Here is a 13,118-nt window from a genome sequence, read left to right as displayed (position 1 = left end):
TCAGCAGCCATGATTTCTCTCAAGTTGACATTGGTCGCAACTCTGGCTAGTCTTTTTCCAGCGAGAGCGCAGAAACTCATCTTTGATTCAGGACGAAGTGGTCCGTCCCTCGAAGTCGTTCATCTGTACAACGACCAGTGGCCCACGGGTAATGTCACAAAGTCAAGAAAACTCGCGCATTCCGCTCATATACTTGAATAGGCGTTGCCGTATCGTCAACTGGACGGAGATTTTCAAATTACCCCGGTGGTCTGGACCCAAATAACACAAATGATGGTACCAACGGCAAGTACACGGTTGCCGAACTCTTTGAAAACAATATCGAGAAGCCGTACCCAAGTGCTGAGTTCAACAATCCACCTGGCGGCGCAATCAACTTCACCACTACTCCTCCAACGGGCGCGAACTACAAGAACTACCTGATTGGGGTTCAAAGCGTGGTCATTGACAGTGCGGATCGCCTTTGGATTTTAGATACTGGCAGGGTCTTGACACCTCAGGGCGTTCTCGTCCCTGCCAGCGTCGGTGGCGCAAAGCTAGTCGGCGTCAATCTGACCACAAATTCGGTCATCAAAACTATCGTCTTTCCCAATACTGTCGCCTACCCGGATACATACCTGAACGACGTGCGATTTGACCTAGATCCTAGTCTAACCAGCAGCGGGGAAGGTGTTGCTTACATCACGGACTCTTCGAGCGAGGGCCGGACAGGCTTGATCGTCGTCGATCTCGGATCTGGTGAATCCTGGAGGCACCTTGACGGAAGCCCTTACGTGCAAGGCGACCGACAGTTTCTCGCATTTGTCTGGGGCCGTGAGCTCTACGCGAACCAGGCAGGCAATCGAGCCGGTCATTTGACCTTTGGTGCTGATGGAATCGCTCTCGGCAAAGATGGCAAGACGTTGTACTTTGGTGGCGTTGGCAACCGATACCTGTACAGCATCCCCACGGAACGTCTACGAGACAATGGTCCAACATCAGAGATACGAGCTCAAGCAGCAGTTGTGACGGAGAGTCAGAGGGGTCTTTCTGACGGCTTTGAGACGGACACGAATGGATTCATTTACCACGGGAATTTCGAGCAAAACGCAATCAACTTCTTCAACCCCGAGAATGGGACTGATCAGGTGTTTTTGCGAGATCCGAGAATCAACTGGGCCGACACGGTAAGCTCCAGCTGTTTCTAAATTCCATCATGGACATATTTGGTTGACTGAGGCGGAATTCAAGTTCTCTGTTGCCACAGATGGCTATATCTACTTCACAAACAATCAGCTGGCATTCGGCCCGGCGGTCTATCCCGGGACAGACACAAGACAGCGTCCTTTTGGGTTGCTGAGGGCTAAACTTCCGAACAATGGCACCAAGGTTGGGTCTAAGATGTAGATGAAGATGAACTAGTTATGGAAAATGTGAGTAGGGGCGAAGAATCCAGTGTTCGTATATCGAGCTTGGTCCCGGGCATGCATCAAAATTCAACCTAGTTGAGGCAATGTGACGTGGCCAAGCGAGAACATGGTACACTTTGACAATCGTTGAACTGAGTTCTATAGGTCCCTCCGTGACCCAGGACTTCTAAGTTGAGCGGGATGTTAGTGTTGGTTCTCGGGGCCAAGCACCATTCCCAGTTTGTAGAAACTCCGACCTATCCGTCGCTGTCATATGTACACCTGACATGGCCGGCACGACTTTTGAACGGTATTGAATTAGCCCATGACTTGAAAGCGTGTTCCATTCGCAAAGTAATCAAGAGTGTGCAATGAGCGGGCAGTTAAACGGAAGCCCCGACGAAATCACTAATGATGATTTGGCATTCACACTACGCCGGGAAAGCTCACAATCAAAATTCCGTGCTTCGTGACGTACGCAAAACGGGCCTTAGCCCATACCAATGACTTCTATTCCAGTATCTCTATGTCTGACGACGTCATTTCATTCAACATATCCCTCTCCAAGCTCAGTGCCACGCCCAGACTATTGACAGTTTGCTCCTCCAACGACGTTATGACATTTCTGACTGCCGCAGTCCATGTACTAGAGAAAGGTTAAGCATCTGGCACAGACGACTTTGGATAAGATTGCTCACATCGAAGACGTTGTTTCTTGCAAGGTTACAGAATTTGATTCTGTTGCCGTCACAAACTTGGAGCTCGGTACCGACGCAGGACTGGGCGGATGCAACCGCAGCAAAGAAGAAGGAAATTGCCGTAATGAATTTCATGGTTGCGACAGAAGCCAAACGCTGATGCTCGATTGGGAGATTTGATGTACCTAATTACGATTCCGTTGCGTGTTGCAGATATCTCGGGAGCACTCGGGTGTTCGCGAAGTCGTTGCTAAAGTTGGGAACACGCAAAACAGGTCGAGTTCCGGCGCGTCACTGGCTTTTTATCACGCTGCAATTTCCCCCTTTTCTACTCTTTAAACATACAATACCCCGTTCAAGCTTCTTGACTCAGTATGATGAGTCTGTGCAATCTCTGGTACAATAATCTGGATGGGTTTTGTGCAAATATGTAGTGGACTACAAACTTTATTAAGGTTTCCGACTAAATCTAAAACATCTGCCCGTTATTTTTTACCACGGCGAGTCCGCGATCTCAGTTGGCACTTTCATATAAGAGGAGTCATATTAGCCACGTGCACAAATCTGTACCATGACATGCGTCCAGACTATCAACACCAGTATGAATCAGTCCGGTGAGGACATGTCTGTGCTCGTGGAATCTGAGATTTGCGGATTTTGTACACAATTATCAGCCGAGAGCAATTACACGATTCCACATCGCACCACGGCAGGAGAAACGCTGGGCGCGGAAGACTTTGCATTAATATTTAAGGATTGTGTATTTGTACATGTATGATGTACAGGGAGTATTTAACATTATCATAATGAGTGTCTAGTTTTGGATCCCTTCTCTATGCTTCGTATCATATGCCTCGGTGTATCGTATCGTCAAATCAATAGTCGCTAAAATCAATGAATGCAGTTTTTGTACGAGATTATTCAAAGCCACTTAGTAGGTGTAAACCTGCTCGGGGCCGAGGTTGCCGAACTGTCCGGAGCCAAAGGGGCTGGAAGGAGCAGTGGTGACAGGCTTGCCGTTGATGTCAGAGACACCGAACCATGCAAGCTCCTTGCCGTTGACGACGGTGACGACAGCGAAAGCAGGGGCGGGGTTGGCAACGTAGCCCCAAGAGACCTTGAAGTTGGAGCCGGAAGTGCAGGGCTGGTCGGACCAGCTCTCGGTGGCCGCGTTGGAGCCGGGCATGCGGATGACGGTGCAGCGCTCAGTCTTGCCGTCAGCCTCGATGGCGAAGTTGTAGTCGCAGCCGTCGTTCTTCTCGCCGCAGTAGCGGATCATGTCCTTGATCGTCCACTTCTTGCCCTCGACTGCCTTAGGGTTGGGGTAGGCGGGGGCGCTTCCGCCGGATCCGGAGGTGGGTGCGGGAGTGGGCACAGCGGTGGCGGACAAGGTCGGGTAGGTGAAGTAGGAGGAGGGGCAGGAACCGGGGTGAGCAGGGTTGCAGCCACCCGGGATTCCGGAGATGGAAGTGAAGGTTGGCGCGGGAGCGGCGGTAGCAGTGGCAGTAGTGTAGGTGAAGTAGGAAGAGGGGCAAGATCCGGGATGAGCCGGGTTGCAGCCGCCGGGGATGCCGGTAGAGGTAGGCTTGGGGAGGTTGGCTGTCGCGGAGGCACAGTACTCGCGGTTGCGAGCGTTATCCTCACCGACGCAGGCCGTCAAAGTGCATGAGCAGGCAACCTCTGGGGTACCGGCGGCGATGCAGGCCTTGTAGGCGTCCTGGCAGGCGTCCTGGCGGGCATTGAGAGGAGCCGCGACGGCGGCGGAGGCCATGGCCAAAGCGAAGACGATCTTGTTCATCATATTGATTGAAGGTAAGATGAATGTGATTGAAAGATGCCGAGGATGTCAATTGTAGATATGAATGGCTGTAGATAAAATGGAGGTTGATGATGTTGCTGATGTTGTTGATCAAGCTGAGTGTGATGAGGAGGATTACAACATTTCAGCAGCGATGTTGCAATGGTTATATACAGGTTACTCGAAGCATCGTAAGACTCTCAAAGTCGATCTCCCCGCCTCTCTTCTGGAGAGAAACTTCAACATCTCGTGTTCGCCTGTGTGCGAGAGGCTCGTCAGTGGAGCCGAAAGGGCGGGAAAATTGTTCTAAGTTGTTCGTATTGACTAGCAACCCACCTCGCCTTAGCCGTTCGCCCCGGCAACTAACCCGTTAAAGTTGACAGCTCAATATCTCCACGGTCCTCATGATCTCATGGCTCAGCTAGCGTCTAGAGGACCCCATATTTGTGGCAGGGGCTTAACAACCCATCGGGCTGTCTTTCGGTTCCCAACCAGGCCGAACCTCACCAGAATGGGAAGAGGCTCTTTGAAGACAGAGTTTGTTTGACGTCAGAAACATGCTGAAAATAGACCCTGGCTTTCCAGCTTGGGACACGGCGAGGAAGCGTGCCAATCAGCCCACTAGAGACCCTCTTGTCTTTGACCAAGACCGGGTTAGTCGGTTGCTGCCGAACGGCCGATCAATCCAGCTCCGCTGTCCGCCAGCCTCTTGGCCCGGGTCGCTGAACCGATGGAAAGAAAATGCTAACCGTGAAGCTCTGCCCAACCATTGATTTTGCCTCCCTCCCCCACGAGTCAAGCTATGCTACGTTGCTCCCCGAGAACCAAGAATAGCCGAGACTAACCTTAGGGTCGGGACTACTCCGCAAGCCCCTTCTCTATGTAAAAGGCTGAATACCTTTGGCTTTTGACTTCACCCAACTAGAGACATCGGGTCTCACATTAGCTCAGCAGTGCCGAACTGGCTTGGCAGAATCATCAAGGAAAATAGTTTTCGCTTATCACCATCTGGTTTTCCATTTGCATTCTTCGGTTTAAAGTGGAGACACTAGACCAGACGCTGTCATCGACTTTGCAGAAGCGTCTCGTGCTTCAAAAAGTCTCATTGAGAACGTTTGTAGCAAAGGCGAATTTTTCCGGGGGCTTGCCGAATAATTTTGCTAGACGAAGTATGAGGGGATTTTGTATCACGATTTCGTACCTCGTATTGATCGTCACCTCACATCGTATTCGCTTTGACAGCTAGAAGTTAGCATACGGAACGTGGCAAGGCCTTCTGGCGTCTCTTGCAATGTGTTTATATTAGTCATTCCAATAACATCAACGCGTCTTTGGATATTGGGCAACGTGGAATATGATGTAGCTTTGTCGCATGATGTCACGATGTCTCACCAATACGTCCAGGTACCACTTACCAGGGCATTTCTTTTCTTCAAATATCCTCTCTTATTGATTAATTTTCACAACGAATGATGCAATATGTCTGTAAAATCAACCCAATTGGATGTTGAGTATTGACTCCGTAAGGTAGTCGGCGCCGTTTCTGAGGCCGTCGACAACACGGCGTAGATCGTCGTCACTGCTGATAGCTTACATAATTCTAACCTTGAGAGTATTGCTGCCAGAAGATCTGGAGTACTCAATCTTTTCTAGTTTATTTCAACATGTGCAGTGCGAAGTCGTATTCAAGGTCCTCACTCATGTACCCATCGTACTGAAAGGTCCAGTGCTTACTTAAGAAGCTACCACTGTATGTCATGGTTTCTCGGACATTCCTGTCACCGACAATGGTCGAAGGTGTAGCAAGATGCCTATCCCATCAGCCGTTTAACACCGCTCTCGATTGCAAGGTCATGTTCCTCCACATACTAATGCATCTTGAAAATAGAGCTTCGGCGTTCTTGGCCCTATGTGAGTCAAGTATTGTAAGGATTATCAATCATCATTATGAAGCAAGAGATCAACTTGAATAGCAGATGGGTAGGGCAATAGTTAGCTTAAACGGTCCCTACGAAGGTGTCTTGGTACTTAAAAGCCCGAACGGCCCTGGAGACTTGCAGGAGGGCTTTTCTACTCTTACAGGGCGATGATTCCCATGGTGGTCAAATGCAGTCGCGTGTACACGCGCGAGGATGTTTCGGTAAAGTGAGGTAAGGCCATTGAATAAAGGGATTCGCGAGTAAATTGGAAACACAGATGGGTGTGTCGTATGTCTCGTGGATCGATGTGTCTAGATTCGAGTATCCGGAGACACAGAGTGCATGGACTTTGTGACTCAAATATAGAGATGCACTCATTTTGCTAACGGACATAAAAATCATGCTCGGGATTACAAGTCCAAGGTAGTCCACGAACTAAAATCATAAATGAATAATGAACGCCAATCTCGCTCAAACGCCAAATGCCATGCTAAAATAGGTTCCTCAAGTCAGATGCGATCTACTGCTTTCACAATGCGTGGACAAAATTGAAGCCAACGATGCCCTCGGCGCATGCATGATCCATTCCTGTCCCTGGAAAGACAGAAACTCTACGGCCAATGATGCCATCATCGCCGACTTCCAGCGAGACTGGCCTTTTCAACGCCAACTCCAGTATAGAACCGTTCTCGAGGATCGAGGCACCGGAGAGGGCGAAGCGTTCGAACAAGCCGCAATCTTCAAGTTTACGAGTGAGGTCACCGGACTGACTGTTAAGAAGAGCTTTGTTAATGCCTGATGCTACTCAATCTCACCTAGCGACGTTCAGGTCAGCATTACTTACTGTATCACGACAATCATCTCGGACAACGACTGTAAATCGCAACCTTCGCCGCCTGTGATTCGTGCATGGGTCGCCAAAGAGCATCCCGGTTGACCAGGCGTATGAAAAGCGAGATCTCCGCGAAGGCGCTGTTTCGGTGTTGTCGGGCTGTGCTGGCTGCAGGGTTGGTTGAGAACAGCCAAAGCGCCGCCTCGGGGCTTGGTGCAGGTATCTGGGCCGCACATGGTGAGATGTGAATGAGTTGTGAGTATGGCTAGCAAGTCGGTGGATGCTGTTGGAAGGCCGACTTGTGAGAATTGGAACAACTGTACAAACCAGCAACTCGAAAGGTAGAGCCTTCGCGATGCTTTAAACATCTCGATTGATCCTAATAACTCCCTCAAGGTGCTCAATCTGTCTCTCTATCCCTGTCATCCCAAAACGAGAGTGAACGGGTCGCGGACCGGGGGGTAAATAACAATAAGTTGGCCAATCATAGCACATCGCTGACCCCAACTTTGGGACTGGAGGGCCCTGCACGGGTTTCCTGGTGAGCAAGTTAGAGCAATATTGATCATGTTCAAGCCGGTCTGCGCTAGGGACATAAACATATCGCCACGACTTACGTACTGTTGACTTTACTAAAAACACATCGAAGTTGAAAACAGTCCTCTCGAAGATGTATCTTGACGAGGACTGAATCTCGAGGCATATGGGCTGGTGGAGATGCCCGAATCGTCGGTGGGCGTTAGCACCATGACCCATGCAATGTCGGAATGGAGCCGGTCAATGAGACGGAGGAAGGGCAGCCATCAAGGTGTTTGTCACATCCTCGGCCTCAACGGACATGGAAAAGGCGAATCTTGTTGCCTAGATGATGAAATGTGCTCACTTCTACCCCTCATTTGGACCGGTTGTATGTCTTTGCCGGCGGGAGTGACTCTGGATTCTAAGTTCTTACCCCTCGATACCCTTTCCTATTGACTCAACTTCATCTACACACAGCTCCAAGACCTCACGATATTCGCTGCACAGCCTAGCTAACCAGACCATACCCGGCATCAATATTTGACAATGACCAGCGCGCAGTACACGCTACCTAAGCTTCCCTACGCTTACGATGTTAGTTTCCCATCACTGCTCGATAGAGCCGCTATATGCTAATCTCATCCGCAGGCTCTCGAGCCTCACATCTCGGCTCAAATCATGGAGCTACATCACAGCAAACAGTAAGCCGCATCGTGCCGGGGAGAAACGGAGTATGCGTCACCAAGGCACTAATCATTGAGTTAAACAGTCACCAAACATACGTCACGAACTTGAACAAAGCCATAGAGACCTACAACGCGAACCCTCTCCAAAGTCGATTCACGGTCCTCGCAGCCCTCAACTTTCACGGCGGTGGCCACATAAACCACTCTCTCTTCTGGGAGAACCTCTCCCCAGCTTCAAGCCCGGATGCTTCGCCTGATGCGGCACCGAAGCTGATCGCCGAGGTTACTCGTATCTGGGGTAGCCTTGATCAATTCAAAGCGGCCTTTAATGCCGCTCTGCTTGGTATCACCGGCAGCGGCTGGGGTTGGCTGGTCAAGGACGATGTCACAGGCCTCAGCATCGTTACCACCAAGGACCAGGACCCCGTCACCAAGGGTGTGCCCATCTTTGGTGTCGACATGTGGGAGCACGCGTACTACCTACAGGTTCGTCCCCGCCGATGAGAACATGTCCTTGAGACTCTAGTAGACTAATCAAGGAGAGTGATAGTATCTTAATGGAAAGGCGGCATACGTGGAGAATATCTGGAACGTCATTAACTGGAAGACCTCAGAGCTCAGGTTCTCGGGCAGTCGAGATGATGCATTCAAGGCATTGAAGGCGGTCCTCTGAGAACAGTATGTTGGGATGGAGATTATCCAGAGAATATCCAGAAATTTGAGGTGCGGGACTATGAATAGACTGCACATCTTTATCCCAAAGTTGTTTGCTCGCAAGACGAAGAGGCGAGGGTACTCTCCCAGGGTGCAGTGCGAGACAGTTGCATCACGCACTTGATCTTTCATCTATTCCAGCGGGACCTGCCACAACCAAATCAAGCGGCTGGGCGTGCCGAGGAGAATTGAATCGCACACATAGGTGCCGCGATTGTGACCACCTTACGACTCCTTACCCGGCCGTGTAACCTGCAATTGTGGAAGAGCTTGGCAATGATTCCTCTCGCAGAGCTTAAGACAGTCTCAGATACGTGTTTTTGCTCTGTATGTGAACATTACTTTACTCTACACAGAGTGCCAATTTAGTCGCATTGTACGAGGATCAATGACTCATGGCCCCCGTCCTCGGTGATGTGGCGCACAACCGTAACTTCGAACGCCTTTGGCCACGCGTGCCACGCATCGAGGTGATACCGTCGCCTGGACAGGTCGGGGCAAGGTTTGGTCAAACAAAACATCCCGTGCAGATCAAGGTGTGTTGTAGAGGGACTATCCCCCAAGTCCAGTACAGCCGCTCGCCCAAATCTCCGAGTACCAACAAGGACAAACATCAACGGGTGTGAGACGGCCCACACAACCCGAGATGAAGTGCAAACAAGACGTGAAGCTCTGCTGATCCTTCCAAAGTGACGAAGATGACTCCCGCCTTCGGCCGATTAGAAAACTTCCGACTTTTCTGTTGCAACGGAAACTTCTAGACAAAAGTGCTTCCTTCATCCTTCCCGCCGCAGAAATCGCACATACTCCCGCAATCAACATGTGACAAGAATGTCAAGTTTACGGGATCTGATTGTACGTGTTGCTCATCTGCAGGATGCACCTCCCCGGTATAACTACCTTACAAGTAGAATGAACTGTTTCTGTGAATCCAGTGCCTAAATGGTGTTTATGTGTAGGTGCATTCTCTGGTCCTGCAACCAAGGACACAGGCTCTAAACTTCTTTTTGTTATGAAGGGAACAGATGTTGTCTGTTTGGTCCCACCCCTGAATGGTCGGAAACCCGCAGCTACGTCAATGCAGACATGCACACACGAGATGCGTGCACTAGCGTCGGTGTAACACCATCTTGTTGGAAGCCAATGTGAAAGCAAAAAAGTCCCTCACTACCGTAGTATCTCATGCTTGATGAAAAATACGGGATCAGTCGTGCTGGAGCATCCTTAGAGAATAGTGATTCCAGGTTATTGGAAAAGCTCGAAGCTTCAAACATTCTACAATTCGGGGCGAAGAGGATGTCAGATTCTCGTACATGTGCCCTCCAGAACACGCAGATCACAAAATCGTATTCCGATGCTCCAATCTTAAGGCCAGGGTAACGCGAACTTGGACTTCTTACCTATTTTGCTCGTATGAGGTTATTTGACTATGTGGGTTGTCTGCCAGAGATTATGTGGGACGGACACCTGCAGCCGCAACGAGGGCATCTGCAGCCGTGCTCATTCACACGACTCTGTTTTCTCGCCGCTCTTGTTTGCCTACCAGGATTTCCCGTCGAATCTAAAAGGTAGGGCATTAATCTTGTCTTCCAAATTCTACCCGCAAACGAACACTGCATCCTGAAGTGCCAGCTCTGGAGCGCATCCAAGCTATGTAGCATCACACGTTGTAGCCGTTACTTGAGATTGCTAAATTATATGGCTTTCCTTGCCAGAAATCCCATCTGTTTTCGGTTCAAATTATCACTCGTGAAGTTCGAATGGTTTTGTCAAACAATCCTGACGGTCTGGCTCAGATGAGATCAGGTACCCATCCCCTTGACCCATGTGGCAACGACGCATCTCGAACGTTGCGGCTTGTGCGATCTCGCTTCAAACAACCACGAGGGCAAGCCTCTAACTTCTGTTTAGCTCGGAAATTCAATAGGGAGATACTTGAATCGATCGCTGTGTTGTTGGCTCTCAGCGGCGCCCTGCATGAAAAGCCTCGCCGAAGGACGTTCTAGGCCGGGGTAACGGCTTCCGTGACGAGGATGTCTGCCGGCCCTCCCGTCGGCGTTGCAATCGAGAATGCTCTGAGATATATGCCGTGTCATCTAGAATTGGTGTACATAAGATGGCCTTCTTGATATAAAGCTGTCTGGACGGACATAATGGTGTACTGGAGTTTCGCTTCTCATCTCAAACCCGCAAGCACCAGCTGTTGCGACGCCACACTCGTTTGATATCCCGAACCCTCTGCCAGTCATGGTCCCTGTCGCACTTTACTTCGTCCTTCTAGGTCTTAGGTGAGGCTTCAAACATGTTTTTCTCGACCATCGCTGACCCAACTTTGCAGTGCCTCTTTGGTAAACGCCATTCCTCCCAACGCCAACAACTACCTCATTCCGCATCCTCCGGCGACGGTCACTGTCACTGCTTGTGGTTCTCAGTGTGCCAGTACCGTGACTATCACAGAGACCCTGACTGTGACACCTCCGTACATTCACACCTGCGAGCCTTCTAGTACGGGCATCCCAGGAAGCTTGAGCTCTAAGTCCTTGTCGTCCAGCATTCTCCCTACTGCGTCTACGTCCCTCGGTCACACCAACTCGTCCACCTCCGTTAGCTCTAGCAGTTCTTCTGAAGCCACCGGAGCAGTGTCATCATGGACTCTAACTACGGGAGTCACTTTCTCCTCCCAGCTGCCTAGTGCTGGCACCCCGAGCTCCTCTCCAACCTGGGCCACCAATACTTCGTCGTAAGTTGACGTTCTTTCGCAGTTGCCATTGATATTAACTGATATCCCAGAACCCTCAGCCTTCCCAGCTCCAAAGGTCATGGTACTGGCACTGCCGGCACGAGTGTTACCACTGGCTTCCCCTCGAGCCTCTGGACGAACTCTACCCGCACTCATATCACTCGCACCGTTACCAAGACCATCCGCACCACTAACACAGACTCGTCCACTTCTTCAAAAGTTACGACCCAAAGCATCCCAAGCATCCCCACGATCAGCATTCCCCCTCTGCCGTCTCTTTCCACACAATCCAAGTCGAGTATCGCCCCCCCTGTATCCTATTCATTGACCACCCTCACCACCACATCAGTCTTCAACACCACTGTCTCGTCTCAGCATCCTGGAGCATCCACACCCCCTCTCTCCACTTCTCATACCACGAAGAGGACTACAGTTGTCGTCACCCTCACGAAGACCGTACCTCTCAGCACCGGGGCTGCCTCCTCGTCGACTAGTCGCGGTACAGGAGTCTCCAGTGGCTTTCCATCTGTTTCATCACCAACCTCCATTCAGCTTTCCACCACGCTCGGCTACCCTACCACCACCGCCCCCAGCTTGTCCAACACTACTCCTACCTCTCTCGGGAGCAGCGCTGTCTCTACTACATCCAAGGAACCTTGTACAACTCACGACGAATCCACTTCCACGTCTGTGTCGTCGTATCTTTCCCTTCCCTCCACTTCTGCACCGGGATTCACAATCTCCAGCGCTCTGGCAACTCTCGTCACACCCACAGGTACAGCAACTCTGAGCAGCGTTTCTGGCGGATACGACTACCCTCCCTCCACTCAGGAGTCCACCGCATGGCCGGAAACTACTGTAGGCAGCGCCAAGCCTACACTCGTCTCTAGCAGCACTTCGGATATCCCTGGAGGCTACGACACCTATTACCCAGCTTCAAGCTCAACCTTGGGTACCACCATCTCGAGTGCTCTTCCAACTTTGATTAGCTCAACTGCCAGCAGCATCCCTGGTGGTTACGACTATCCTCCCTCTTCATCTTCCCAGTCGTCCCAGGAGTCGAGTTCGACCAAGTATCTCGGCACCACCGTGGCCAGTGCTCGACCGTCCCTGGTGAGCCCCTCCATTTCAGAGGTATCGCCCACCCCGACGACCTTTGAGACTCGCAAGTCTGATGAATACACTTCGGCGTCGACCATCTACGGTGGATATGAATTCGGCCGTCGTCGGGCTCCGAGAATGTAGTTTCCGTCTTGTACAAAATTACGACACTCTTGGTGTGAACGTCCAGTTTAGTCTGGCTTGATAGATTGATATGAGGGGTCTTGGGGGCTGGAGTACAAAGCTGGTGTTTCTCTTCTTGACTTTCGTTTAGACTCTTCTTCTATTTAAGGGCATTCCCAGATATCATGGCACGAAATGGACAACAAAAGTGGAATGGGGCCAATTACGTAATCACTTGGCTGATACCGAATATTAAATATTTGGTGTTACACGAGCAGTGCTGTATGTCAGAGCTGGAGTAGACCCAGCTTTGATTCTTAGAACAACGCAGCTACTTTATTCTTGTGCTACATCTACGTCTGATCAGTCAAAGATTCGCTTTTGAACATCACTTTGACGTAACTTTAGTGTTCGTGGGGGGGATTAAGTAATTGGATAGGTGACTCACACGTCATGGGACGTCGTAGGCACCATTGGAATGTTTCGCGTCACTTGGTGTCTGCACATAAGGCACAGTCAAATCACATTCACGCAAACGGGCAAATATACAAGTAGGTGCAGGGACCCCAGCGCGTCGGTCGGTCCTACCAGCTGCTGCAT

At 50.6% G+C, this 13,118-nt stretch overlaps 6 protein-coding genes across 6 annotated transcripts; 3 read left to right on the top strand and 3 right to left on the bottom strand.

Moving 5' to 3' along the window:
• Positions 1-9: 9 nt before the first annotated feature.
• Positions 10-1,386, top strand: CABS01_00806 (major royal jelly protein; the record flags this gene model as incomplete). Its single annotated transcript, XM_060534187.1, has 3 exons — positions 10-148; positions 202-1,166; positions 1,231-1,386. 3 exons carry the CDS (start codon positions 10-12, stop codon positions 1,384-1,386), a joined length of 1,260 nt encoding a protein of 419 aa, XP_060401265.1.
• Positions 1,387-1,974: 588 nt separating this feature from the next.
• On the bottom strand, positions 1,975-2,221 carry CABS01_00805 (protein kinase; the record flags this gene model as incomplete). Its single annotated transcript, XM_060534186.1, has 2 exons — positions 1,975-2,034; positions 2,087-2,221. The coding sequence occupies 2 exons, from the start codon at positions 2,219-2,221 to the stop codon at positions 1,975-1,977; spliced, it is 195 nt and encodes a 64-aa protein (XP_060401264.1).
• A 796-nt stretch (positions 2,222-3,017) lies between these two features.
• CABS01_00804 (uncharacterized protein) lies at positions 3,018-3,887 on the bottom strand (the record flags this gene model as incomplete). The annotated part of the gene is made up of 1 exon (XM_060534185.1): positions 3,018-3,887. The coding sequence occupies one exon, from the start codon at positions 3,885-3,887 to the stop codon at positions 3,018-3,020; it is 870 nt and encodes a 289-aa protein (XP_060401263.1).
• Positions 3,888-6,332: 2,445 nt separating this feature from the next.
• CABS01_00803 (uncharacterized protein) lies at positions 6,333-6,871 on the bottom strand (the record flags this gene model as incomplete). The annotated part of the gene is made up of 2 exons (XM_060534184.1): positions 6,333-6,573; positions 6,648-6,871. 2 exons carry the CDS (start codon positions 6,869-6,871, stop codon positions 6,333-6,335), a joined length of 465 nt encoding a protein of 154 aa, XP_060401262.1.
• Positions 6,872-7,700: 829 nt separating this feature from the next.
• CABS01_00802 (iron/manganese superoxide dismutase) lies at positions 7,701-8,513 on the top strand (the record flags this gene model as incomplete). Its single annotated transcript, XM_060534183.1, has 4 exons — positions 7,701-7,748; positions 7,803-7,855; positions 7,924-8,326; positions 8,391-8,513. The coding sequence occupies 4 exons, from the start codon at positions 7,701-7,703 to the stop codon at positions 8,511-8,513; spliced, it is 627 nt and encodes a 208-aa protein (XP_060401261.1).
• Positions 8,514-10,801: 2,288 nt separating this feature from the next.
• On the top strand, positions 10,802-12,539 carry CABS01_00801 (uncharacterized protein; the record flags this gene model as incomplete). Its single annotated transcript, XM_060534182.1, has 3 exons — positions 10,802-10,842; positions 10,893-11,294; positions 11,345-12,539. The coding sequence occupies 3 exons, from the start codon at positions 10,802-10,804 to the stop codon at positions 12,537-12,539; spliced, it is 1,638 nt and encodes a 545-aa protein (XP_060401260.1).
• Between the last annotated feature and the right edge of the window lie 579 nt (positions 12,540-13,118).

This window comes from Colletotrichum abscissum (assembly GCF_030869225.1).
Source record: "Colletotrichum abscissum strain IMI 504890 chromosome Unknown Scaffold_2.1, whole genome shotgun sequence".
Lineage (NCBI taxonomy): Eukaryota > Fungi > Ascomycota > Sordariomycetes > Glomerellales > Glomerellaceae > Colletotrichum > Colletotrichum abscissum.
Note: the sequence above shows the minus strand (reverse complement) of the source record. Positions and strands in the feature narration are given on the sequence as shown.